Consider the following 26698-nt stretch of genomic DNA (forward strand, 5'->3'; position numbering starts at 1 on the left):
CTGCGTCCTGCCATCAGGATGAGAGCATCCACACAGACGCCTGGGTTACAGGGGTAAGAGCCAACTTTCTCCCCTTTCCACACAGCACCGAATCACATTTCGTAAATACCCAAGGACACAGAAACTCAAGGAGAGGTGCACCTGGACCGCAGGAGAAGGTCCACCTAAAGCAGGTGAAGGACACTGCGGTTTTGGATGGAGGATGAGCATTTCCCCTGAGTCTCAGTGCTTACCGAGCTGTGCAAATGCCTTTGCCCCTGGTATCAGCAAGGAGAGCAGGCAGCAATTACAAGGAAAAAAAGGTGCAGGCAAGGAGGGGGTCTGGGATGGAGACACTGACACAGAGGCACCAGAGCAGGGACGTGCTCAGGGCAAGGGGCAGTGCCAGGGGATTCCAGACCCTTCGCCTCTCCCAGCCCTTTTCCACGCTTTTAGATCCTGAGAATCCCAGCTGAATTCTAGCACCTCTGCTCTCTTCAATGGTTTTGGTGGTTTTTAGCCACAACTTTCCCTTGAGAAGCAGCAGTGTGGAAGGGACCTCCTGGAAGAGGCCAAATCCTGCAGCCTCAAGGGTAGTGCAGTTTTCATGGGTAAAAAAAAAAAAAAGAAAGAAAGAAAACCCACAGTGCAATTTTAGCCAGCAGCCCTGAGCCAGCAGAGCCCTGTCTGACATCCCACATCAGCTCAGCCACCGCACTGCTGCAGCTCCTGACACAAACTTAATGTGAGTCAGATGAATGAGTTAATTCAATAGAAACTAGATGTTAATTCCTCCAAAGAACTGGACAGCTCATCAGCTAAAATGAGCTCCATTTCTCTGAAAACAAGAATGATTATTAAACACTGCAGAGGTCAAAATGTCCCGTGCTGTGAATACCACAATCTCTTCTCAAGAGCCTCTGCAAGGCGGCAGTGGGATTTTTATAACTCCTTTCCTGGTTGTCATTGGTAGAGCTTGGAGATTCTTTTTTTTTTTTTTTTTAATTTTTCAAATGCAAAGACAAAATCCAGCTTCCTTTCGTTTTTCCATTAGGGCGTCTCATAGGACCAGAAACGCAGGTGCTAAAACTGCAGTCCTTTCCAAAAATGCATTCAAGCTGTTACTGACTGCGGCTTCCTCAGATGCCAGCTGCTGGCATTTCGGAGGGGTAACAGCCTGCTGGGCTCTGCTGGCACGTGCAGGACACAACCCACACCCCCAGGACAAAACCCCCCCAGCTCGGGATGCCTCGGCATGAGCAGGACATCTCTGTGCGCATCTGCTGCCTCAGCGCCGAGCAGCAGCTGCTCTCTGCGCGCAAAGCAAAGCCCTCGAGGAGAAGGCAAACTCCTCTCCCCGCAGCGGCGTGGCCCCGCGATACATTTCTGCTGCCTGAATGGATCGGGAAACGCATTCCTGCAGGGTGAAGCAGGCATGTTTGGATGCTGGGAAAGCAAGCGGCGGAGGGAAGGGGGTAAATCCTGCCCACTCGCTGGGCACCGGCACGCTGCGCTCCTGCAGCTGGGGATTTTAGCATTACTCTGCGCTGGTGGTTTGGCACACGGGAGTTGGCAGGTGAAATAGCACCACTCGGTTGTGCGTCGCTTCCCGGCCGTCTGCGGCGGCGTTCTTGTCAAACGAAAACAAATGAGCGTGGGAAGCGCCTTGCAAAACGCCCCCGAGCTTGGATTTTTCAGCATTGTTCCTTGGAGGGTTCAATGAAGGGGCCCGCACCGCATTCCTGGTTTTTGCAATCCTTTTTTATCTAACGCTCTCTGGATACGTTCGGGGGGTGGAGGAGGCACGCTGGTTTTGGGGAGACCTTAGCTGGGACCCCGAGGAAGCACCAGCCAAAGCAGATGTTTGGGAGGCTCCCAGCCTGCAAAGTCCCCCCAAGATGTGTGTCCTGGGGGCCTGGTGGGCACCGAGCTGCCGGGAGCCAGCCGGGGGCCCTCGGGCAAAGAGGGCTGCGGGAATCCTGGGCTGCACGGGGCAAAGCAGCGCCCGCAGGGGCAGGGAGGGGATCCTGCCCCTCTGCTCCGCGCTGGGGAGGCCGCCCCTGGGGTGCTCCCGGGGCCAGAGAGGCCTGGAGCTGGTGGCAGGAGCCCAGCGCAGGGCCCCGAGGTGCCAGGCTGTGGGGCTGTGATCACATTTGGATCACGTTTGACATTGGAGGCACCTCTGGAGATCGTCTGGTCCAACCCGCACTCGAGCAGAGCCTCCCCGAGCAGATCCCTTCCTGCAGCTCCTCAAGCACCGGGCTTTGCATTAGGAAGAGCATCCCCAGCCTGACCTTGAGTGGGGGAAATCCTCCACTTCCAAGCACAGACATGAATAAATCAGCTACAATGGAGCAGGGCTGGGAGCCAGGGGAGGAGCAGGACCTGCTTTGCAGAAAAGGCGGATGAAGGTGGCTCGCCTGCGAGCCGGGATCCTGGCTATTGCACCTGCGACAAGGGCAGCCTGGTTTAATTCATGTACACCACAGGAAGAAGGGATAAGTGACCTGCTCTGTGACAGAGAAGTTTTCTTTGCTTAATTTGGGGATTCTGCAGAGTTCCTCTCTGGCTGTGCAGAACCTCGTGCTCCAGGCTCAGTGAAAAACAAGGTCAGCGAACCCATTTTTGTATTAAACAAACAAAAAGCTAAACCTCATAGACCGAAAAAGGACTAATTTCCCTCCTGACAAGGTCGTGCTCCCTACAAACGTTCCTTTATGCCTCTTCCAGCGCATGTGGGTCCCACCAGGGCCCCCGTTTCCTAGCGTGTTAAAATAGCCAGCCCACAGCCTCGCTCAGGCAAAACTGGCTATTTTTAAGCTGCCGTTTGTGCCGGTCTTTAAAGCTCCCTGGGGAAAATCCGACCATTGAGACCAATCTGTTCCAGTAAGGCAGGCACCTGCATGCCAGTGCTACTTGGCCTCCCGATGCTCCCCAGATTGTCTTCCCAAGCTGCTTTTGCTGGTGCTCTGGGGGCTTTAACAGGGAAGCCTCAGAGCACCAAAGCCCCGTGGCACTGAGGACAAAGCTTTCTGACAAACCCTTTGATTTCCCCACCCCAGCTCTTTAACCATTCTCCAACAGGCAGTAACACAAAGAGGAGCAAACTTCTAAGAGTTCCCTGTGGGATATTTTCCTTTCTGGCTTTCCGTGTGCCCTGGGAGCGCGCCAGGTCACTGCTGGATCAATGTGGGAGGGTTCGAATAAACGAGGACAATTTGTCCCAAGACAGAAACTGAAGGTTATTTTCACTTCCTCTCCCCAGAACTGTTGCACAACGTCCCTGCTGCACAGAAGGGGCGAGTCACTGCCACCCCAACACGTGGGACCTGGGAAGTTCACACGGAGTCCGAGGCCACCGCCAGGCACAGCTGTCGGCTCTCTGCACCCTGCAGGTACCCTCGGCGGGCTGGGGAGCTCCCAGCCAGCAGGACAGGAGGCTGTCAGCTCCTTGCAGGTCTGGGCTCACCTGTACAATCCCCTGGCGTGGCCCAGAGCAGCACCAGTGCCCACAGGGCATCTTCGGGGCGGTGCTGGCTGAGTTCTACCTGTGGGAGCGTCTCCTCATCACGGACCTTCTGCTTCAGGACTTGAGGGCAGACATTCCCAAACCTCAACAAGCAATGTCATCCCAAGCTCCTGCAGACATCTGTAGCCAGGACACATTTTCAAGGTTTCTCCATGCACTCCCTGCTGCTGCCACCATGCAGCAGGTGCTTTTTGGGATGAAACAAGTTGATGCAGTCTGCAGGCTGCTGTCCTGGATCTGCCAGCTCCATTCCCCGTGGCGTGAGGTGCTGCCTAGATGGATGGGTTTATCCATGGGAGACAGGGGTGACTTCCTAACCCTCTGCTCCGCCACAGAGGTCTCCAGATTGCGGCTGCAGGTCCATCTTGGTGCTCCCTTCTGTCCCCAAGCATCTCCTCAAACTATCTGGGGGTAATTCAAAGCAAAACCTGGAGAGATGATCAACAGGGGACTCATCTGCCCTAGAGACAGAGTCAAAATCCCAGGAGATGCACTTTGGGGACCACCACAGAGCCATTGTGCTGCTGCATGCCCTGAGCACTCCTACATTTCACATCTCTTCAGCCCCACAATGAAATGTCCCCCAAAATCTGCTTCTCCATTCTGCAAAGGACTGAATCCATTGGCCATTTCCATCCTCTCCAACCTGTCTTACAGGAGATGGACCTGCTGGCAGCAGGACGGTGCCTCCACCCACCTCTAGCAGGAGAACACAAGTGGTGGGTCCTGAGCAGAAACCACGGAGCACAGTGAAGCTGTCTGTGGAGCTGAGCAGCTCATAAACATAAATGCACTGGATTTGCTGAGTTAGATGGAGTTTGCACGGATGTACACTGAGTGGTCTTCAGCTGTACCGTGAGGTTCCCTTTGGTGGCTTTCCTGTGACGTAGAGGCGTGGTTCTTTTCATGTTTGTGCTTCCTTTCAGCCTTGTTTTTGCACTTCTCCAAGCCAAAGCACCACACGTGAAGCCTTGATGAAGAAGGACCCAACACGAAAGAGATGTCAACCCTTTCATCTCTTCTGGTTTGCATCCCCGTGTCCCCAGCTGGATGGGCAACCTTGGGTTAGAGTGGATGGATCTCAGCAGCCTGTTCTCCCTCTTCAACAGCACCAGTGTTTAAATAAATAAAGGGAACCCACCAGGTCTAGTCTCTCTGTGCAGCACCATATGGGAAAACAAGAGTTAAACTGGAAAACGCGAAAACTTGGAGACTAAACACAACATTGCTAAATAGGAGAAGAGAACAGAGCATCCCAGAGGGATGGACTGAGCTGCTGTGAGGTGCCAGTGGCTTCCTTAGTGGTTCAGTGCAGAATCCCCAGCTATTTTCAGCAATCCCCTTAGCACAGTAAGAAGACTTGTCATACTTCATCTTCAGAGGAGAAGGCAGATGGGAATTGTGCATACGGAAGGGGCTGGTATACCAAGCAGGAAAACCTAGGCAACTAGAGGGCTGCAATAACAGAAACCAAACCTAACTCTGTGCAAAGAGCGTAGCCATGTACTTTAGGGCTGAAAAATAGGAATTTCAGCTGCACGTCTGGAAATGAGGACAACAACAAATAGCTCGGGTCCATCTCCACAGGAACGTATGGCGCAGCCATGGAACACACAAGGATGCAAGTTCCTGGAACTGTGTTCTCGGAGGTCTGGGGGTGAGCACGTGTAATGGGCCATTATCTGATGGGGACTGAGTGACAGTAAACCAGAACTGCCAGGGCTTGGACACAACAGGGATGTGTTGACCTGCTTCCCATAAAATCATCCACGAAGCCATTTGCATTTAATGTGTGCTGGCATTGCAGGGGAGGCTTTGCCAGGGCAGCCGGGCAGCGCCAGCCACCCCCTTCTCACGGTGCCTGGGAGATGGTTGGCTTTGCATGATGGCTTTGGAGCCACAAAACGAAGCCCAAACAGGTAGATAATGGAGTGTGCAACACAGGTCTTGCACGCCAGATGTACTGAACAAGGGTAATGCCTCTGCTTTTGTTCGGGGTGCTCCATATAGCGCTTTTCCCTCATCGAACCCAGGTATAGATGATAGAGCAGTGAGCAAACTGGCCGCACAGGAAAATACTCAAAGGCTGTAGTTCCCCACAGTCCAGGACAAAACCCTGAGAAACGGTTCAGGATCATGGAGACAGCATTAAACTGGAATTATTAGGAAAAAACTGGTTTTGACTGGAAGCAGTTTGTCTAATAAAAGCCTGTTCCTCTCATCCTCCACCCGAGATCCTGACAACTTTATAGCTTTGCTGTGATTGTCCTCAAGTCATGTTATTCAGGATATTTTGGTGCTAGAAACTTGCTGACGAGTTTCAAAGCAGAGGAACAAAAATGTTTGGAGTCTGGAGTGATTGATTTGTGAGAAAAGGTCGAAAGAGTGGTCCGGAGTGACTGATTTATGAGAAAAGATCAAGAGAGGGGTATAGAGTGGTTGATTTATGAGAGAAAAGATCAAAAGACTGAACTCTGTTCACATTAAGTTCAAAACGTGTTCATGTGAAGTGCAAAAGTCATTGCAGGAACTTCAAAGAAAGAAGCTGTAAAGTAAAGCCAAAGCTGAAATGTGGTTGTAGAATAAATAATATAGATCTTTCTTGGCTGATGGGAAGAGACAAATAAACCTCCAAAAAGACAGAGTTATCCAGTTTGCTGGATGATGCCCACTGACGAGGACAGAGACCTTGGTTTGCAGAGACCACCAAGAGCTGAGCTGAGATACAACGAGTGAGCCAGGAGACAGAAAGGAAAACGAAGGTGGGGTGGGAATCAGAGAAGAGAATTAGCACTTTCAGCAGCGAGAAGGACAGAGCCATGGGCCAGCCTTTGCTACGGTGATCTTGCTTGGTGGGCTCTGCCATGGGGAAAGGTACCAGCAGCTTGTTCCCAGGCAGTTTCATCATCTACAGCGACGTGCACAGTCTGCAGGCAGCAAGCGGTGCAAGGACAGCCTGGCCGGGGGTTTGAGGTTCCTTTCTGGCCTCTGAGAAATGAAGCCCACAGCAGGTGGTGCAGAAACCCTTGGGCTTCACCTTTGGCAGAGCAGAGCTGCGCTTTTCCCGTGTTTTATCACGGCTGCCGTGCCTGGATGCATTGGGTGTGGGTGAGATATTGTGCCGGGGCTTTGCAAACATGGGGAAAAGTCCAAGCTGATGCCTTCAAATGCTTGCAAGTCCCACGCAACTGGCAAAGCTGCTCCAGTTGGGGAAAAAGGCAAACCTGGGGTCAATGCTTTATTAGTATCAAGCTTTGCCTGGAGACACACGTTTCCTTCCCGTGACAAATTTCTTCCCATCTCTGCCCATCCTTCCTGCAGCACATCCCTGGCTGATGCTCTGTTGTAGGGGAAGTGTCTCTCTAATGAGCTCAATGATGAGTGTAGTAATTGGGTGGCCTTAGAAATGCTGCTGCCTCCAGCTCACTGGAGAGGAAAGGTGGCTGCCCTTTGCGACAAAAAAGTGACCGTGTTTTACCTTTAGCTGAACATTGATTTACTGCAGGGGCAAGCAAGTGAAAACAATATTATTACTTTTTTCTGCAATAACTCCAGAAAATCTCCCATGCAAATGCAGAATTCCTACAGAGCTCTGAATGCTTCCACAGCAGATAGAGGTTTTACCCACAACAGCTTCTGGGAAAGTTTCTAAAAAGACATTTTTTTAAAGCAGAACCCTTTGCTGCTGCTGGCAGTGCTGAGACCCCGATGGGATGGGCACGAGCCCAGCTGCTGGGTTCACCAGGTCCTGGCATCTCACACCCTGCAAGGGGGAGGCAGAACTTTGCCATCACTTAGAGTATTTCTTTATATTTTTAAACTCTAAGCAGTTTCCAAAGGCTTTCTGGGGGAAATGGTAAAATGAGGAGAAATTCAAGTAAAACCTGGGCTGCAAAGAGATAAATGGATGCTCAGCCATGTGGGAGCATCCCTTACAGTTAGCAGCCAGTAGAGTGAGAGGATGTCCTGATGGTTTTGTTGTTCTTTTTGTTTGTTGTTTGTTTGTTTTTTTTTATATCACTATCCAGACAATCTCTGGAAAACTCTGAAAAACTGATCACACTGATCAGAGTGCAGCACTTGTAAAAGTACAGTTGGTTTAGTATGAAGCACGTTATTTTCCCTCAAGAGCCATCCATGAAATTAATATTCTCAGCAGCCCTAATAAAGAACCTTTCTGCCAATAAGGAGTGCACCCCTATTGCACACCGAGCAGGTTCTGCTAATATAGATCATCCGTAATGATTTTAAAGTGAACCAAGCTTCACAAGGATAAATCAGGCCCATTGCATTCAGTGTCACCCTCATCCTGCAAAGGATGATTTTCCACCCCGTTACCTCGCAGGACTGCGGCTGTTAGAGGAACCTGACCGCGTGTAAAACCCAGGGGTGGATCGCCGTATTCCCCAGAAGTGCAAACGGTACAACAGGTTGCATTGTACAAAGTAGGTGAACCTTAAATCTTTATAAGAATCGCTCATCACCACAGAAATTTCAGAGAAATGAGGAATTATTGTGCACCAGGCAGAGCATGTACTTGTTTAGACAAGAAAGCCTGACAGTGTTCCAAAACAAAAGATATGTGAAAGGCAATTAAACAGGCTGGAGCATGGCCAAGACATCGAGAGGAACACAGTTGCACCAGCTAAGCGCATCCAAGGAACTCCAATAACCAACAGCATTCAAAGCCTCCCCGCAAAGGGAAGGCTTCTTCTCTAGAAGAAACTATTTGTTTTGAATTATTCTCCACAACATGCCATTTGCCAGAAAGCCAGGACCCGCAGCCAGCAAAGCGCTTGGGAAGCTCATGAGCCATTTCACGTGCTGGCGCAAGCCCTAACACACTCAGCAGGGCTCCAAAGAGGTCAAGACCCTGGTAGAAAACACAGAGGTGATGGGCAAAGCTGGATGGTGGAGCCCCATGGACAAGTGAGTGTTGAAAAGGGTTGTGGTTTGTTTTGTTTTTTTTGCAGTAGAAATGAAACAAACTACCCACCAGCCTCAGTATTTCAAACACCCCCAGGCACAACCCACTTCTAAGGAAAGGCTGGTGATGCACTATTCATATTTCCTATGAAATGGGACTGATATCCTCCTCAGGCACATGTGATCCTCCTGAAGGGAAACAAGGGCCAGCAGTGCAGCAGCTGCCACCAGCTCCCAAACGAGACAAGGCAGAAGGAGCAGGACCATCGCTTCCCCAGGGAAGTGGGGAGTCCCATCTCCATGTGGGCCAGGAGAAGGCAGGACGTCCATCTGCATTGGGTTTGCCTGGTGCTGAACATTCCCACACTTCTGTGCTATTTTGGTGAGCCACCATGCAATTATCACATCCCAGAGGTGAGACCAAAGCACAGCTCACAGCTGACTTTGAGGAACGCCGTATTTGAGTGCAACGCCACAGGGGCAACCCGCAGCACCTCTCCTACCTCTTTTGGCATTTCCCGTGGGAAGAAGAAGTAGGGCACTGCAGACACGGCCACAAGACTGGCTGCCACCAGGAAGCCAAGCCACCAGGCGCCGACCCACCGCGGGTCCCTGTTCGTGAGCTGGACCTCGTCTGCAACACAAATGGACAGAACAGCATTTAGTCAAGGATGACCAGAGGGACCCCAAAGGGATGGTGCTGGGTGGCCCCAGACACGCAAGACATCCGTGCGCTCCATAGCAGTGGCTCCCAACCTGAGGATCATCAGTTTTGGGGCCTGAGCAGCATTTGCACCTGGGCCACGGCATGCTGCTAAATCTCAGTGCATTTTTCAGTGTCACCAGGGTGTCTAAAACCTCACTCAGCCCTTTGGATGGGAGTAACTGGGACAAGGATGTCGTAGAGCTTCCCACTTCTTCACCCTTCAGAGGCTGATATATATGATTCTAGAGGATCTAGATGAAGTCCATCCTGGCTTCCTGCTCTCAGCTCAACAGGAGAAGGAATCCCCCTCCCTGCTGCTGCATGTGGCCTGGGGAGAGCTCGTCCATCATCTCTGCAGAGATACGGCATACAGCTGTTCTGGTGGGCTTGCAGTGAAAAACATGGCACGGTCCCAGGCAACTTTGTAAGGGTGGCAAGGGGTAAGTGAAAGATCATGCCTTATAGTAAGTTTGCTTTCCCTAGCACAGATCTCCTTAGTGCATCTGGGGTTCATGGCCAGGAGTCTTCACTTGTCTGGACTCCAGAGACCTCTCTGAGGTTCACCAGCCAGTGAGGAGGATGTATTACTGCAGTAATAAGCTTGGAGGTTTTCTGATAGGAGAAGGCATTGTAAACCACGTTCTTACTTTGTAAACATCATAAAAATATATGATCATAAAAATATACAGTGACAAAGTCCAGGTGAAAAAACCTCTGGTGAAATCCATGAGTAGGAATGAGCTTGAGGCTCCAAGAAGGAGCCAAAGCTTCACCTGCAGCACCAGCACCCACTGCTCATCCACCCCCTGCGCTGGTGGTGGTCACCACCCAAAGAAGCCTGTCAGTTGTTTTTTCCTCACGTGAGGATATGCTGTATAATGTGTGTCTGCTCTGATAATAGCTGGGAAAGATCCACTTGTGCTCCAGACCAGCTTTCAAGAGCAGCCAAAAAAGGAGATGACTACAAAATGTCTTTGTAACATGGTTCAGGGAGAGATAAAGCTTGTAAAGGAAATCCCTTTCATGCTCCTCTCCTGAACTACCTGGCTTTTCCCTTTTACTTATTATCACCTTCCTCCCATCCTACCTTTCCCTTTGCTTTTTCCCATCTGAGTCCTGGTACCCATTGTCCACTCCTTGCCTCTTATTTCTCCCCTTCATCTTTCTCTTCCATGTTTCTCTCTGGTTTTTACTTGTCCTCCACATCTCCCCTCCTCCCCAGTGCTGGTTGGAGGCAAGATGCTCCCACTGTTCCTTTCTGGCATATGGCATAAGAATTGTAGAAGAGTGAAAATGAGGTCTGCTCTAAAAGCACAGTGAAAATGAGCATCCCCCTAACCAGACCTGGCAGCAACCCAGGGCTGAGAAATCCTTTTGGGTCCCTTCCAACTCGGGATATTCCATGATTCTATGACTCTATGACCCTCAGGTCTGAAGGAGGAGAAAGCAATGATTAAATACAGGATTCCAGCAACCCAGGTTGGATGGGAAGGACACACACATCTGGGGCATCCACCCCAGATTTGATGAGACCAGTTCCAGAGCATCCCTGGGTGCTGGAAGCGATTTACCAGGCGAGACAACAAGCAAAGAGAGCCAGAATATGCCCTATGGGTTGCATCCTCAGCCCTTGGGGGTCAGGATGCCCAGCGAAGGGCTGGACTGCTGCTGGTTCACGCAGCACGGAGGGTGATGGACGGCTCTCCAGAGGTGCCTACACTCACCTTCGGTGACTTTGTCGATGTCGACGTAAAAACGCAGCATGGCAGAGCCCAGCATGAAGGCCACCCCCGGCCCAATGACAGTCACGGAGAACAAGATGCCTGTAGAGATCGGAGCAGAGAGGGGCTCAGCCACACATGAAGGGACCACGGGGGACACGAGGTGGCTCAAGGCAGGACCAGGGTCCACAACACCTGCCTCCAGTGCGGGCTGTTTCCCCAGCAGCTTTCTGATCTGTCTCCTGTGGGGATCTATCCTATCTATGGCAATAACAACCCCGTGCTTCCTGGGCTCCCTTTGCAGGAAAGGTTTTGCAAAACTCAGGTTTTTCCTGCTACTTTTCTCCAGCCTCTTAGAAAAGCTGAAATACACCCAGAAACAAGATGTGCCCCTTGACATAATCAAATCTGGGAAACACAAAGTTGCTCAAGGAACTCATCATGCTGTCTGAATCACTTTCTTCAGTATCACAGTTTACTGACTCTTCATTACAGGGGAACGGAGATAAAAGTTATCAGCAAACTCTCCTGTGTGAATTACTGATGAAGATATCAAACACGTTGAGGATTCCACTCCTATCTGACAGATGATCTGTTTAAAAATGCTGAAAAGGTCTCCAGCGCGTACTGGAGCAAAATTTGATGTGGTACTTCCACTTTCTTGATGGTAATGACATGCTTTTGAGCCACCCTTGCTGGTCCGTCCAGTTCAAAAGGCTGTCACAGATAGCAGCTGGAAAAGAGCTCGAAGGACCTACAAGGGCCATCTCATCCATCCCTCTGCTCTGGAAAATCCCTCGCAGGCTGCCCAAGCTGTTCTCCAGCTCCCTGTACACTGAAGGATGCTTGCCCACCTCCCAGATGGTCGATCCTCCTGCTTTAGCTTCCTACCATTTACCCCATCCCTAAACAAAGTTTTAATTTCTGCATCTTAAGCCTACAGCTGCCTTCTGTGAACACAGGGAGGAGATTATTTCATTTCCCCTTATTGAAGCCTTTTCATTGGACACGGTTGTTGTGTCTCTCTCTGGCTTTCACTCGCAGGCCAAAAATCCCAGTAATCCCAAACTCTCCCCTAAATCACATTTCCCAGCACTGGTGTCTGCAGTCTGTCCAAGCTTGGAGTAAATCCACTAATTTGGAGAAACCTTCCCGATGCTGGATAGAGCAGAAGGGCTAGAGCAAGCTCTCATTAGTGCAAACGAGTGCTATCTGGCCTTGCTACAGAGGGCTAATTCTGGTTTCCCCTCTTTCTCCAACGTTCCCCGCCTTACCCAAATAGAGGGGGGAGTTCTGCTCGCTGGCGAAGTCATCGATGTAGGAGATCCCAAAGGGCTGGATGGGGACACCGCCGATGCCCAGCAGCGCCTGGGCGATGAACATGACGAGGAGAACCTCGTGGTTCTCCCTGGCAGTATGGGGGGCACATCCAGTGTCGCTGAGGTTCCCCTGGGACTCCGGCCCCTCAGGCTGGCACAGGTCGGTGGTGTTGCTGAACATGCCTGCGGGGACAAGGGGAGCAGGTTTAAGAGGCTCTGTCAGGAGAGAGCAGGTTTTCTGGAGACAGCAGCAAGCACGTGGATGTGCACGCAACAGATGTCGGGTGGGAAACGTCGGTGAAAGGAAATCCCAAACCAAATAGACACCTATGGACAGGGAACTGGGTAGGGTCATGATGAAAGGGCACCAATGCAAAGGTTACTCTGCAGATGCTCGCAGCGAGACAGATGTGTGTGCCATGGAAAGCTACCCCATTGAAAAAGCAGAGCTGAGATCGCTTCCAGGTTCTCTGATGGATATCACAATAAAGTGAGGAAAACTGCAGGTTTTGTGACTCACTGCTCAGGAAATGAGAACTCATTTTACCCAGAAATGGATTACAAAACTGCCTGAGTGATAGCACTGATTAGGAATCCTGTAGCATCCCTATCTCCCTTAAATACCCGAGGGGAAGTGTTTATAGCAGGATTTCCATGGTTATACCCCAAATCACTTGTAACTCTGAGTGCTTGACACAAGGGCCACCTGCACGAGCTGCTCCTAGAATACATGGCTAATTGTTTCCAAACTGTCATTAGCATCTGACCCCATTGGCATCTGAGAATTATTCACCTATTAAATCTTCCTTTCTTGGCCATAGCTGAGCAAAGCAGCTGCTCTCTCTCTGATGAGCCAGAGAAAAGCCATTTATTGGAGGCTTCTAAAGGATTTGCTGGAGCTGCATGGCAGGATTTGGGGAGTAACATGAGAGATGTTTCCTCCCTCCCTCCCTCCCTCCCTCCCTCCCTCCCTCCCTCCCTCCCTTCCCTTTCTTTCTCTCCTTCTCATCTCTTCACCTTTCAGGAATAACATCCCAAACCCACCCTGCCCCTGTTCTCCATGAGCAACATCTACCTGTGTGTCTCCCATGAGAGGCTGATTTTTGGAGGGGGTCTAAAACTTCAAAGCTCAAGGAGATCTCAGGTGCACAGGGCAGCCAGGGGAGATGCCCCAAAGCAGGAGGGGGTAGGTGTGGGATTGCTGCTACCTGCTGAAGACAGTGGCCCTTCACCCCTCTGCTGCCCCTCTGGGTCAAGTTGGGCTCCTTGCACACCTCTTCTGAATCCTTCCTGTAAAAGGCTTCAGGTGATAACGTTCACCACACCTTACTGAGGTCATGGAAATGAAAATAAAGAAGAAGCTGACGTGAGTGAGGTCAGCTTGGCACAGCTCGTGGGAGATGAAAGCCCTGAAGTCTTGGGAAAACCGTCCTGCTACCCGGAGCTTGCCTGCAGCACGGAGGTGCAAAAGACAAGGGGAACCAGAGGCCTGTTTAATTCTTGGAAAATTAAAACTCCTTGACATTAAACCTGCAGCTGGCAGCTCCTGACACCTCAAGAGAAGATCATTTCCGTTATCTGTCCCAAAAGGCATAAAATAAGTTCCTAGAGTACCTACTGGCAACGGACTGGTCGTACTCGTAGGGCCCTGTGATGAAGTGAGGGAGCGACATGAGGAACCCGGCCAAGGAGACCAGGATGGCGCCGCAGCCGATGAAGCGAGGCCTGTGCACTCGGCTCCCGAAGTAACTGATGAAGACGATCAGCAGCGTGTTCCCAACCTGCAGCGGGACACAAGTCAGAAATGCTCAGAACATTTCTGGTTTGAGGGACACAGACCTCAGAAATGCTGGGCAAGGGAATGACGGGAGGGCAGGGAGAGCGTCTGCTGGGTGGACAGGGGAAACAAGCTGGTTTTCACCTCGTTGAAGGAAGCGAGCAGCCCTGATGTCTGGCTGGAGAGGCCGTATCGTCTCTCGATGGTGGAGATGGAGCTCTTCAGGTAGCCGGAGACCAGGAGCTGGGAGAGCTGCAGGAGCCCATGGCAGAAAACAAAGAACTGCCAAGACAAAAAGAGAGCACCCAGCACAATTACTGCAAGCTGCAACACCCTCACAAATACATTTCCATTCAAGAAGGTCAGCGGTGTCCTGGCTTGTGTCAGGAGCAGTGCAGCGAGCAGGAGCAGGGAGGTGCTCGTCCCCCTGGGCTCTGCTCTGGTGAGGCCGCACCTCGAGTGCCGGGTTCAGCTTTGGGCCCCTCGCTACCAGAAGGACATCGAGGCCCTGGAGCGTGTCCAGAGAAGGGCTCCGAAGCTGGGGAAGGGCCTGGGACACAAGTCCTGTGAGGGGCGGCTGAGGGACCTGGGGGGGTTTGGGCTGGAGAAGAGGAGGCTCAGGGCAGGCCTTATTGCTCTCTGCAACTGCCTGAAAGGAAGGGGTGCGGAGCTGGGGGTCGGCCTCTGCTCACAGGTAACCAGGGATAGGACCAGAGGGAATGGCCTCAAGTTGTGCCAGGGGAGGTTCGGGCTGGAAATGAGGAGACATTTCTTCTCAGCAAGAGCGGTCAGGCGTTGGGACAGGTTGCCCAGGGAGGTGGTGGGGTCCCCGTCCCTGGGGGTGTTCAAGGCAAGGCTGGACGTGGTGCTTGGGGACATGGTTTGGTGGGGGACAGTGGTGGTAGGGGGGTGGTTGGGCCAGGTGATCCTGGAGGGCTTTTCCAACCCTAATGATTCTGTGATTCTATGATCGCTTACACAAAAGCATGGTTATGGAATACAAACTTTTTGAATACTAGCCGCGCTCCTGCCAGTGGTGGTCATCTGAAATTAGGTCACACCATTAAGTAGCTTTCTGCCAAAAGTGACATCAGGGTTAGTGCTTGTAAGGAGAGTGTAGTTTCTTCAGCAGAAAACGGCTTTGGATAAACAAATCATTTCACTTAGGCTGCTGCTAGTTTGCGTTGACCTTGATCTGAGATCCAGCAGCAGCAGTGGAAGGTTGCACAACCTCCCCGCTCCCGTCCAGCCCGACCTCGGCAGCCGCCCTGTATTGGCAGATCTGCTGGGACAGGAACAAGCCCTTCCAAACACAGCAACAAACAGCATCTCTAGAGAAAGTTAGGAGAAGGTCAGGGAGGAAAATTCTGATTTCTGTTTCCTTTTTTTTTTTTTTTTTTACTTTAGCTCTTGCAAAGATCTGGAAGCAAAGATGTTATCTTGTACTGGAAAATGTGAGAGTTCTTCACTTCCAGAAGGAAAACTTATCAAAGACTGTCAGCTCCCAAAAAAAAAACCAAAAAAAAAAACCAAAAACTGACCTTATCTCCTCCATTGTTAGGGACATATTTGTGCACGCTTAAGTTAACGTGTGGCTCGAGCCACACAGCCTGAGGGCATCATCCATCATCCTGCTCCTCGTGCAGAAGCATTTCTCAAGCACTGAGTGAGCTGGCCCAGGAGGTATGGAGACCCCTTGCCCTTCATCCACATCTCTGCAAAGTTCTCAGCAAGGGAAGGGAGATGACAAGCATTCTCCTTCCCCGCTGCCACATGGTTCACCACAGGCATCCTTCCCCATCCTCCAAACGAGTTAAAATAAGCTCACCAACCCAAACTGTCGCAATGCCCTAAGGAGACGGATTGCTCACCCCCCTGCAGGACAGCCTGAGTGTCCCTGATCCTTACAGACCTGCTGCCCTGGCCTTGGACACCCTGCAATGCCACAGGGTACTGCTTTTGGCAAACGTTTTCCCAGCTGTTGTGCATTGCTCTGGCTCTGCTGGCTGTGCAGCCAGCTCCCACCAGGCAGGATTTTCACCAGAGGAGCTGCTCAGCCTGGCCTGGGCTTCTGCTGTGTCTCGATCCGATCCAGGGCTGAAGCGAGGCCTCTGCCAATTTGGACTGCTCTGTGAACCAAGGGAACATCTGCAGTGCAAAAAGGGAAAAGGAGGATGGTCCGGCCCCGTTGGCTCCCTGGGAACCAGAGCAGCAGGGTATGTGTTTCACCACCTTCAGCAATGTTTGCATCCTGCAAGCAGGGTGCAAACCACGACCTCCCCCTTCCAAACTCACCAAGGGGCGCACCGTGCTGGGGCTCGGAAGATGTCACCCAGCCAAAGGAAAACCTTCCCAGAGACAGCTTCACTAAAACTCCTACAAATCTTGCTGGCTATGTCCAGGCACTGTTTTCTGCATTCATGAGCTCAGCTGAGAATGTTGAGGCCAAATTCTTTGTTTCTAGCGCACAGCCCAGCGGGTGTCCGAATCCAGGATCTTCACAGCACGGCTGACATCAGCTCCCTGCTCAGCAGCCCCCCAGCACTGCCCCACATCTTCAGTCCAGGAGGGCAAAGTGGCTGGGAACCTGGTATTTTATTATTCCCTATCTGAAGATGGGCAGAGTAAAGCATGGAAAAGAGGGGAAAAAAAAAAAAAAAGAGACCTGCACAGGACTCGCAATGGTTTGGTGACAGCACTGGGCACGGACCCCAGTGCTTCTGGCCCTGGGGGCATTTGCTGTTAGCCACCAGATCACAGCACAGCTGGTGAACTGCCAGAATGAGAAGGAATGGCCTCATGGACATCAGATCTGCTGGAGGGACACGTCCCTGCTATTCAGCTGCAAGCACGGCGTTGCGTTGCGTCCTGCAGCAATAGCTACTTGTTTACATTTCTGTATCTGATGAAGACATCTGGCTCTCCAAATTGTATGGTCTGGAAAGATGCTCTTCACGCCTGGAAGGAGACTGCAGCATAACCCTTGTAAGGGAGAGATGTCCCCGAGCACTACCAGCTGCAGAGCATCAGCTCAGCTCCAGGGCCAGAGCATCAATGCCTGCAGCAGCTCCAGTTTCCAGGGGCCATCTGCACAGGCACGCTGACATGCACTTCTCCTGTCACAGGAGATCTCAGCAGGGATAACCCTGCAGACAAAGCCTGCTTGCAAGTAAATACTCCCCTGCCAGCAAAGCCTGAGTCTTCATACTCCCAGCAGAAGCAGCAAGAAGCTGCAGACAGCAGTGCTCTTACGAAGGAAGACAACGGCATTAAATTAAACTTTTCCTGTTTACCAGCTCCCAGAAAACAAACAGCCCATCCTAGCCCATCCCTTCACACCTCTCAGAACACAGGCGTGATTCCTGAACTCATTACCAGCCTAACACAGGCTGGAATGAGGGGTGTGACGCCCAGCCCTTGTGTCTCCTCCAATCCAGCTCACGGCTGAAGGCTTGGGTTTGGTTCCGTCCCAGAGGCGAAGTCTGTACTTGCAAACAAAACAGGCTGGGGGCCATTCTCTGCTGCCAACATCATTGCAAGCAGAATAACCTGCATCCGTCCTTCCAAACAACCTAAGCCTACAGAAAAGGTGGTTTCGTCCAAAACTCTTGCTGGGAATGGTCCCCAATCCTCAGCTTCCCATTTTTGGAAAGCAGCAGCTGGCCCTGGGACAAGCAATCCAGAGGACATGTGCCAAGGAGGTGCCCTGATACTGCCCGGGGCCTCAGGGTGCAAAACATCCTCTTGCAGGAGCTAACCTGAGGAGCAGGGGCAGCATACCAGGCTGTGCCCCTGGCCAGGGGTTTTCAGAGCTCCTGGAGTTCGACACCAGCGTGGTGTTTGCATTTCTATCTGCCTTTTGGTCCTGGAGTGTGCAAATCATCATAAACAGTAGATGCAATATAATCAAGGATCATATTTGGAGATACTGGGGCTTCTTACTGACAGAGAGACACATATATTCGTGGTAGCATCTGAGAATGAAGGCAGCCTTTAGAATGGGAAAACACCAGCTTTCAGGTAGCACGTGGGCTTGTGGCACTTGAAAGCATCATTTAAACAGCAGTGTTTTGCTGCTGCCTGCAGCTCCGCTCATCCAGGCCAAAACTCAGAGCTGGAAGAAGGATCCTGCTCTTTCTGCAGCCCACAGACCAAACCTACGTGTGTCCCCGTGGTCTGCTCAGGCTTGGGGACATGCTCCGAGGGGGACAAAGAGCCAGATTTGGAGTGCACAGAGCTCCCTCCCTGCAATCCACGGAGCATTTTTCTAGGCTTCTCCTTACGTTTTCTGCAAGAGAAATGCAGTACTGCAGGTCCTGGCTCCGTGCAAGGGTATGAACATCCTGAGGGGATTGCAGCAGCTTAAGAGACCCAGTGGGAGCTGCTGGAAAGGCCAAAGCAAGCCCCAGACCCCTCGGAGGGAGCAGGAGCCATAGAAGAGCTATGAAGATGACCCCCCCCCCCCCCCCAGCATGAGCCAGCAGGATGAAGCCAAGGGAAGGAAATCCCTGCAGGCTGCCCGGCAGAGCTTCCTGAGATGGAGGAATCGATAGCAGAAGGGCTCCTTTGGTCTTTAATTAAACATTTCAACCTCTTTTCTTCAACGCCTGCCTATTTTAACATGATTGCTAACAAAGACATGAGAGATGCTCACGTCTAACATTTCCGCACTGCTCCTGTGTGCTGAAGTAAAGAGGTTTACGCAAACCTGGATACCCGATTGTAGCTGCTCTAGATGCTGCCCAAAACATTCAGAAAGTCAAAATCAAGGCGGAAATGGTTGAAAAGGAAAAATCAAGCAGGAATGTGAGGACCATGGCCTGCAATTTCTCCAACTTTTGCAGCAATTTTAAGTCAAATTGTTCTGGGGAAAAAAAAAGAAAAAAGAAAAGAAAAAAAGCTCCAGAAAAACTTGGCTTTTTGCATAATCAGCAAGAATTTCTGTGTTTCCCGTTTCTCCGCCATGGGGATTTACTTTTCTTTGGTAGCAAAGTGGGAGGTCGTGCAAATAAAGCTCCGCAAAGCCAAGTCTCCTTCTTGCTCCTCAGGGAGTCTTTGTGGGCACCCACCCTGACCGTGGGGCACTTTTAGGCTGGGGAAAATTTTAGTGAATTATAAACAGAGCTGGTAATTGCCAGTGTCTGATTCCCAGTTTGCTCCCTTGCAGCTGTGGTGATGCTGGTGGGCTGTGCAGCCCCTCCTCTGGGATCTCTCATGGTTTTTGGTGCAAAAGCCCATCAGGGTTGGACAAGTGAGGACCCTGATAACACCCTACAGCTTTCTCAGCTTTTCTCCGCACCATCCTTCTGTGCCATCTAGTTACTTTTCTCAAGGACTTCTTCGAGGCTTGGGTCCCTCCATGGGGAACTGGTGGGATAATCTGACATGGGTCAGATGGGCAGCAGGACTTTGATTTCTCTAGATTTATTATTTCAGGAGCTCAGGAAGCCCCGTTATTTCGATTTATACGAAACTCAGCCGAGATGACACTCCTGCTGCTTAAAGCCATCCTCAGAAGTGGCCCTAACCACAGCTCCTCCTGCACTGAGCGTCTGCCCCAGCCACAGCAGTGTCGGGGAGCTGCAGACCATCAGAAATTGAGCTGCAGGCACCATGTCAGCAGGACAGAGCCGCAGAAAGGCAGGGGCAGCCCCAGAGATCTACGCTCCCAGAAGCAACCCCAAAGCCAGCTGTTTGGCAACTCTTCCATTAAGGGCCAAGCCCCTCTCCCATCCAACCTCTCCCCTAAATTGGCTGCATGAAAACAATTTGGAGAATCCAAACGAATGCTTGTGTAAATTGTAGAACAGGGGATCGAGCACCAGCATCTTCCTTTTCGACGGTCTGCAAAAATCTTCTTAGAAGGCTTCTATTGTGTTTTTAGCGTTGATCACGCCGTTTGACAGCAAATCCTCCATGTAAAGTCTCTGAGAGCCACACGCAAGGTCTTCCCCAGATGTCGCAGGGAAGTCCCTGTCATGCTGCTTCCATTTCTTTGGGAGCCTTTTGCTGGTATTTTAAGTATAGTTTTTGTGCCTTAGCACGTGATAAAATCCCATGCGCGGGGCTGCGCTTGCAGAGAGGAGGAAACGGGTCTGGGAGGAATCGGCTCATTCCAGTTTAATCACAACCAGTGGCATGTAACTGGGTGTAAGGCTCCGCTACTGCAGAGAACGACTTGTAACACGGGGCAGGAGCAGCTCTGGCTTGCTTTTAAACTAAGGCACAGAGCAGAAGACACCAAGGGCTGAAGCCAGGGTCAGCTGCACGACTGAAGGACAGGCACTCCCTGAGGACCGGTGCATGGCAGGTCATTGCCAGGTGGGCAAGGAGCCAGCTGGTGGGCTGGTAGCTGGGATGGTGTGGCTCCTACCGAGGGTGAGTGTCCTCAGGAAGGTTCTCGATAGCTGCAGGAGGTGGGCACGTGCATGCCGTCCCCCGAGGAGGTGTGTTGGATCGGCAGCTGTGTCCGCAAATGAGCCCGGAGGCCACCTCTGGGACGTGAAGGTCCCTGGGCACATCCTCATGGTGCAGGATGGCCACAAGCAAGGTGTGGTGGTGGGAAAACACGTGGCTGTGGGACCGTGTCATCCCTGAGGGGCTGCTCACCTTCCCTGGGGTTTCTTCAGCACCACCATGGGCACGATGCCTGCGGACACGTGCACCTCCTGGGCGGGGTGAAACCATCGAGCAGGGACCACATCAGCAGCCCCAGCCTCCAAACGTCCAAGTAGCCTTTCAGTTGTCCGAGTAGCCTTTCAAATGTCCCAGCAGCCTTTCCAAGAAGCCTTCCAGAGGATCCCAGCGTGCTTCTCTACGTTTTGTGCTGCCCTGCAGGGAAGCAGCTTTTCGGCCGAGTGGCTCTTCCCAGACTCGAGCATTTGGCATTAGGTGCAAAACGCTGCTCGGAGCCAAGGCAAGATGTTGGACTTCGATGGAAGCAGCAGCAGACCTGACGTTATCTGTTCTGACGGACTGCAGGAATTAGTGTCAGATAGCTTTAAAGGCTCGTAGCTCATCAGCCCAGAGCGCATTCCCCAGGAGGACAGTTTGAGTTAATGCCTCTCAGTTGCATTTTGACACATGGCAATTAGTTTTCATGCCCCAGTATCTATGTACATGTAGAAAAGGCATTCCTCAGCCACTTCAAATGCATAAACCACATTGCGCAATTGTTTTGTGTTTCTGCAAGAACCATTCAAACCCTGGTCTTGAAGTTATCTGTTCTAAGGAAGTCATCTATTCATTTAGAAACCGGACAGGGTGACCTAACTTCTTGAAAGCCAAAAAAAAAAAAAATACAGAGAGAGATCTGAGGAAAACATCCTGTGCTAAGTACAATCGTGTACTTGGTGACATGCGTGGTCAGGTCAGCTCTGCCTGAGGGGCTAGAAGTCCTTCAGCAGTTCAGTGTAGAGCATAAAAGTGGAAGAGGCTTTGCTACCCTTGGCCATGGGCTGCAGCCAGGGCAGTGCCTGGCTGTGGTTTTGTCGAGGTTGTTGCAGTGATTGCGGCTGTGTTTGTCCCTGCAGCTTTCTGAGGTGCTGCTCATACCTGAGGGGTCCGTCAGGGTTTTCCTGCTGAGCTTTCCAAGCAGAAAACCAGCTGAACGGTGCCCATGAGGAGCAGAAGTGGTCTCCTCCACCCATTTCCACCCAAATCCCTCACTTTCTGCCCTTCTCCGGGTGGGCTCCAGGCACCCTTCAGGAATATTTTAGCAAACATTGCCAGTTTGAGAGCTGCCCAGGTTTAACTTGCAGTGATCCCCGCCAAAAGCCTCCTGTCCGTCTGCCTTCACAGACGTCTCACTCAGCAAAATAGATGTGGACACTGCTCATAGACCCGTGCTGACGTTGCACCTCAGTGCCTTTAATCTTTGCCGTTTCAAACCACTTTAAAATATCTTCGCAGGGAAAAAAATCAATGTGATTTTATTTTTAAAGATGTTCTTGCTGGCATACAAGAAATAAAACTGCAGGGAGTCAAAAGAGGATGGGGGAGAAACCTCAGGACTGTGTGGCACCGAGCAAGCAGCGCTCCCCTCTTCCGTGCCTCCAGCCCATGCATTTCTGGTAACCCACTACCTCGGGGACTCTGAGCTCATTTTGCCTCTGCCACAAGGGAGGAGGGGGGTTAAATTCACCCACATTTATTTAAAAAAAGAAAAAAAAAAAAAAAGAAACCCACAAAACTAAACAAATCTTCCCCACAAAAATGACAGAGAGATCTTAAGCCTTTAACACTGGCTGCTGCCTTTTGCTCTACAGCCTGATGAGATTCTAATGGTAATTGACTTCCAGCTACACTGTGTGTAGCCTTAATTTGGCAATAACACCATCACTATAAGGTGCAATTATTCAGCCAGAGGAGCGTGAAGCAGGTGCTGAGTCCAGAGAGAGTTACACCTGGCATCTCACCAGGGTGCAGACCATGGTTCTGCAAAGAGGTCCTCAGCATGAGGACCTGAGGAGGCACTGAGTCCAGCACAACATTTCATTTCCAGAAGACTTCAAAGAAGCAAAGCTGGCTCTTATTTTCATTAAAATTAAATAAGAAAACAGTGCAAATTTGGTATCCCACCTGACCAAGTCACTACCGACTTCTTTCAGTGAAACCACTGATTCCTGCACATGCTTGCAATGACTTGCTAAGAAAAGCTCATGTTAAATGATATATGTACGTACAGCATGTGTCAAAGAAAATCCCAAAACCTGTGGGATTAACAGCATCTTCCATTTTGTTCTCAGTTTATTCCTGCAGCAGACAAGTTTCCATCTGCTGCCATGCTGCACCAACTTCAGCTCCCCCAGGCCTCTGTGTCTCAAGCGTCCATTTTGCAGCCGTCTACTCCCCTAGCAAAAGTCTCTGTACCTGTCATCTCCATTTGTTTGAACAAGAGCGTCTTGAAAGTTGATCTTCACAAGCCCAACGATACACTCCACTGAACACAGAAATTGCCATCCAGCTGGGCAAAAAGCTATCTTGGTTTTAGTTGCCTGCCTCTTTTGACATGAGAAAAGAGCACAAAACTTCCAGCATGTCCTTTTTGCAGAAAAGGAGATAGAGATATGAACTGGTGCAAGGTGAGCACTCACTTTTTCCTGCACCACAGTGGTCTGTGATGGTTATTGCTTCCACTTTGCAGATGCTCGTCTTCTCTAAACGTTTATGCCTTTTTCTCTTTTGAGTGTCTTTGCACTGTCTTCTCCAACAGGATCTTCTCTGACAGTGCCTTGTAGCAGACCACCAGTTGCACTAGTGGTACGATAACACCATCAGCGTTACGTGGGATTTTTTAAACATGCCATTAGCTCTACACAAAGCAGAGGATTCCCCACCACCTCCATGAGCCATGGATCGCAGCTCCTCCTTGTGCAAACAACTGCAAGGAACTTCACAAATAGGAACCGAGTAGCTCCCACAGTGCTGACACAGCCATGGGAAGGAGGCAAGAGGCAAGCCTGGGACAGGCCCCATTGCCAGAAGATTTCAGCTTCTCCAACCTCACACCTCGTACCAGCTTCGAGAAGGGAAGAGGAAGGCACCTTCCACCAGGTTTCCCTGTGGCTCGGCCCTTTGGGTGCTCTGGGACAGAGGACACCTCGCTACCAGACACCTAAATTTTGGAGCTTCTCCAAAGGGTTTAGGAAATGCCACACAGCTGGCTGCCTGCGCTGGGCCCCAGCATTGCTCTCGGTGAAGGTGTGGAGGAACCATCTCTCCCTTCCTTAGGAATAAATGCAGACAACAGCAGGGCTTAAGCCAGCTAGATGCCATTCCTCACCCTTCTGTGGGTGCCTCAATGGGAGCTAATGGGAGCCCAAGCTCTGCAGGCTGCTGTGCGCTGAGCCTCAAGAGCAAGCACCGATTCTCCCTCTCCACCTCTGCTGCCCCCTGTTGCGTGTATGCATTTAGCATGGATATCACAAAAAAAGTTATTTCCATGAAGACTGAGGCTTGTAGCTGGGGGAGGTGTTTCTCCTGAAGGCCTGCAGTGTGCAGGGGGAGTTCCACTGCTGGGACAAAAACACTGCAGGACCTCAGAGCTAAACGTGCATCGCAGCACCGCCGTCCCACCACGAGCTTTAGGGCAGAGAGGGCTGCTCCTCCAACAGCACGTCCGCCGCAGGGAGCACCCCCCAGTGCTTTTCACAGGCGTTTGATAAGCGGAAATCCTCTCAATGCCTTCTGCAGGAACCTAACCTCCTCTTCTCCCAGCCAGCAACACAAAGGGGATTACAGAAAGCAGGAGGTATTTACCTTGATACTGAGAAACGGATTCCTGCAGAGTGTTTTCCTGGACCGATCCGGGTAGCTGCTCTTTGTAGCGGTACTCGTCATTCTGTCAGGTCTGCTTTATCGGCCTGCCAAAATAAATCATGCGGCACAATGCTAAGTGCTCCGTCTGAATTCGCCTTGCTCAGCACAGCAAAATCCTGTCGTGCTTTGCAAACACCCACAGAACAGGCACATGGTCATCGGAAGCAGTTATTAATTATTCCTGTTTTTCATTCCTTTTAGCGCTTCACTTCTGCAAAGCAGCAAAGCAGCATGCAAAACACAAGCACGCGAATCCCAAGGGCACACTGGAGGTTCAGAATTATCAATTGTTTCACTTCAAAGCAACAAAGCACAAACAGCTTGAGTAATGAGAGCTGGGCCAGGATCCTGGTATTCCTGAATCCCAGTGGTACCAGAGGACAACTGGGGCCAATGCTGTTTAACCATTATCTAGGCCAGTACTGATTAACATCATTATCAGTGACCTGGGTGAAGGGGCAGAGCAAGTCCTCCGCGTGTTTACAAGTGACACGGAGCTTTGGGGAGCAGTTGAAACAGCCTGTTGACGTGCTGGCCCCCCGAGGGATGTGCAGGATGTGCTGCAGGAGCCTGGGGGGGCCCATCCCCATCCCAAGCGGTGCTGGGGGCACCCAGGGGGGCAGCAGCCGGGCAGGAAAGGCCCTGGGGGCCTGGTGGGCACCGAGCTGCTGGGAGCCAGCCGGGGGCCCTCAGGCGCAGAGGGCTGCGGGGGGCCTGGGCTGCTCGGGGCAAAGCAGCGCCCGCAGGGGCAGGGAGGGGATCCTGCCCCTCTACTCTGCGCTGGGGAGGCCGCCCCTGGGGTGCTCCCGGGGCCAGAGAGGCCTGGAGCTGGTGGCGAGAGCCCAGCGCAGGGCCCCGAGGTGCGGGAGGGCCTGGAGCACCTCTGCCGTGAGGAGAGGCTGCGAGAGCTGGGGCCGCTCGGCCCGGAGAGGAGGAGGAGGCTCCTCCAGAGGAGGAGGGAAAATTTTACTGTGCCAAGCAATGGGGCTCTGCTTGCTCTGATTGCCCCCTTCATATCTTTGAACGCGGCAGGACATCCTCGCTTTTCTTCTGGCCTCCCCACACACTCTGATCAACGATCCCAATTAGTAACTGAATCTCCAGACCTCCCCTGGAGCACCAATCCCACCGTGACCACCAGCCACAAGGAGTGTCCTAGGGCCTTCATACAGTGCCTGGGGCATGCTCTGGTCCCCATCATGCTCGTGTAAATCCCCCCAAGCCTTATGCTCCTTCCCATGGTAGTGCAGCTGCACAAACTCCATTGCATCTCCTCCTCATTCCGTAGTGCTCTTGATCCTGTCAGTTTTCTAGATGTGTTTGCAATATGCATTACACAGTGACACCGTATTTGAAGATCAGTGCTGTAAAGCAAAAAAAAAAACACCACCCACATCACTGAAGAGACAGGAAGGAGAGGAAGAACATGGGTGAGCCTTGTCTCAGCTCCCGAATGGTGCCGGAGCAGAGCTTGGCCAAGCATGAGGGACCTGCCTGGACACGACTATCGCAGCAAGGCAAGACCAGGCTCACCGGTTGCAGCACAGCACTGATATGCTGCCAGGTGTCCTCCTGGCCTCAAACTGGTTTCATCTCCGGCTGCCTGCACCAGGTGAGGTGCACCGAGGGGTGTGCGAGAGTCCAGGCAGCTTTGGAGTCGCTGCTTTGCAGAACTGCCTTCCCAACAGCAAGCTACAGACAGTCGTTTTTCTGCCTAAAAACGGTGGGTTTGGGGGCCCCCCTATGGGCTTAGAGGCAGGAGGCACAGGCAGGCCATCCCTCCATATGGTGGCTCAGTTGGATTAAACCTCTCCTCTCCTCCCTCTCATTTTCACCCGCTGTTTTTGCATCACACCTGGAAGCATCCTTCCCACGCTCGCTTTCTGGCTGCACAACCACCTAAATCTAACTGCACAAAGCAACACAAATCCATGGGAATCCATCGCCCACTCCCTACGCCGCTGACCTCCCTCCTTTCGGACCAGTTCCTACACCCAGCACCACCCTCCCCACTCTTTGGAGTGAGTGATGTGCTGCAGGTCGATGTCTTTGTGGGGTTTTTAGTACCCAGACTTCCTGCTCAGGAAGCTGCATTGTTTGCAGGCATGTTAAACCCATTAGGCTTGGGCTTGTTGTTCAGTACAACCTAATAGATGTTTCCATCTCAGTGAGAGTGGCATCTGCAAGCTCTGCAGCAAACAGGGTGAAAGGCTTTACATTATTATTTTTGTATAATTCTATTTTCCCTGACATGAGAAGCAAAGGAGCAGGTATCATAACCTCAGACAAATTAACAAATGTACTGGTCGATGTAAATTTGAGCAAGAAGAAGCTGTCTTAATTGTAGTGCTTATACAGCCCTCAAATGCACTGCACAGGAGAGGTAAATTCAAGAGCGGGACCTGCATGCCTCTGACTTAC

The 26698-nt window shown here is 51.5% G+C and overlaps 1 protein-coding gene across 1 annotated transcript in view; it reads right to left on the reverse strand.

The window, feature by feature from the left end:
* SLCO2B1 (solute carrier organic anion transporter family member 2B1) overlaps positions 1–26698 on the reverse strand; it is a 52333-nt gene that overhangs the window by 16499 nt on the left and 9136 nt on the right. The window contains exons 2-7 of the mRNA XM_013191275.3: positions 24218–24321; positions 14102–14239; positions 13799–13961; positions 12136–12363; positions 10865–10963; positions 8938–9068 (exon numbers count right to left, since the gene is read on the reverse strand). Of these exons, the coding sequence (XP_013046729.1) occupies positions 8938–9068; positions 10865–10963; positions 12136–12363; positions 13799–13961; positions 14102–14239; positions 24218–24298 (840 nt within the window). The 5' untranslated portion in view covers positions 24299–24321. The remainder of the gene's footprint in view (positions 1–8937; positions 9069–10864; positions 10964–12135; positions 12364–13798; positions 13962–14101; positions 14240–24217; positions 24322–26698) is intronic.

Source organism: Anser cygnoides, chromosome 1 (genome assembly GCF_040182565.1).
Source record: "Anser cygnoides isolate HZ-2024a breed goose chromosome 1, Taihu_goose_T2T_genome, whole genome shotgun sequence".
NCBI classification, from domain to species: domain Eukaryota; kingdom Metazoa; phylum Chordata; class Aves; order Anseriformes; family Anatidae; genus Anser; species Anser cygnoides.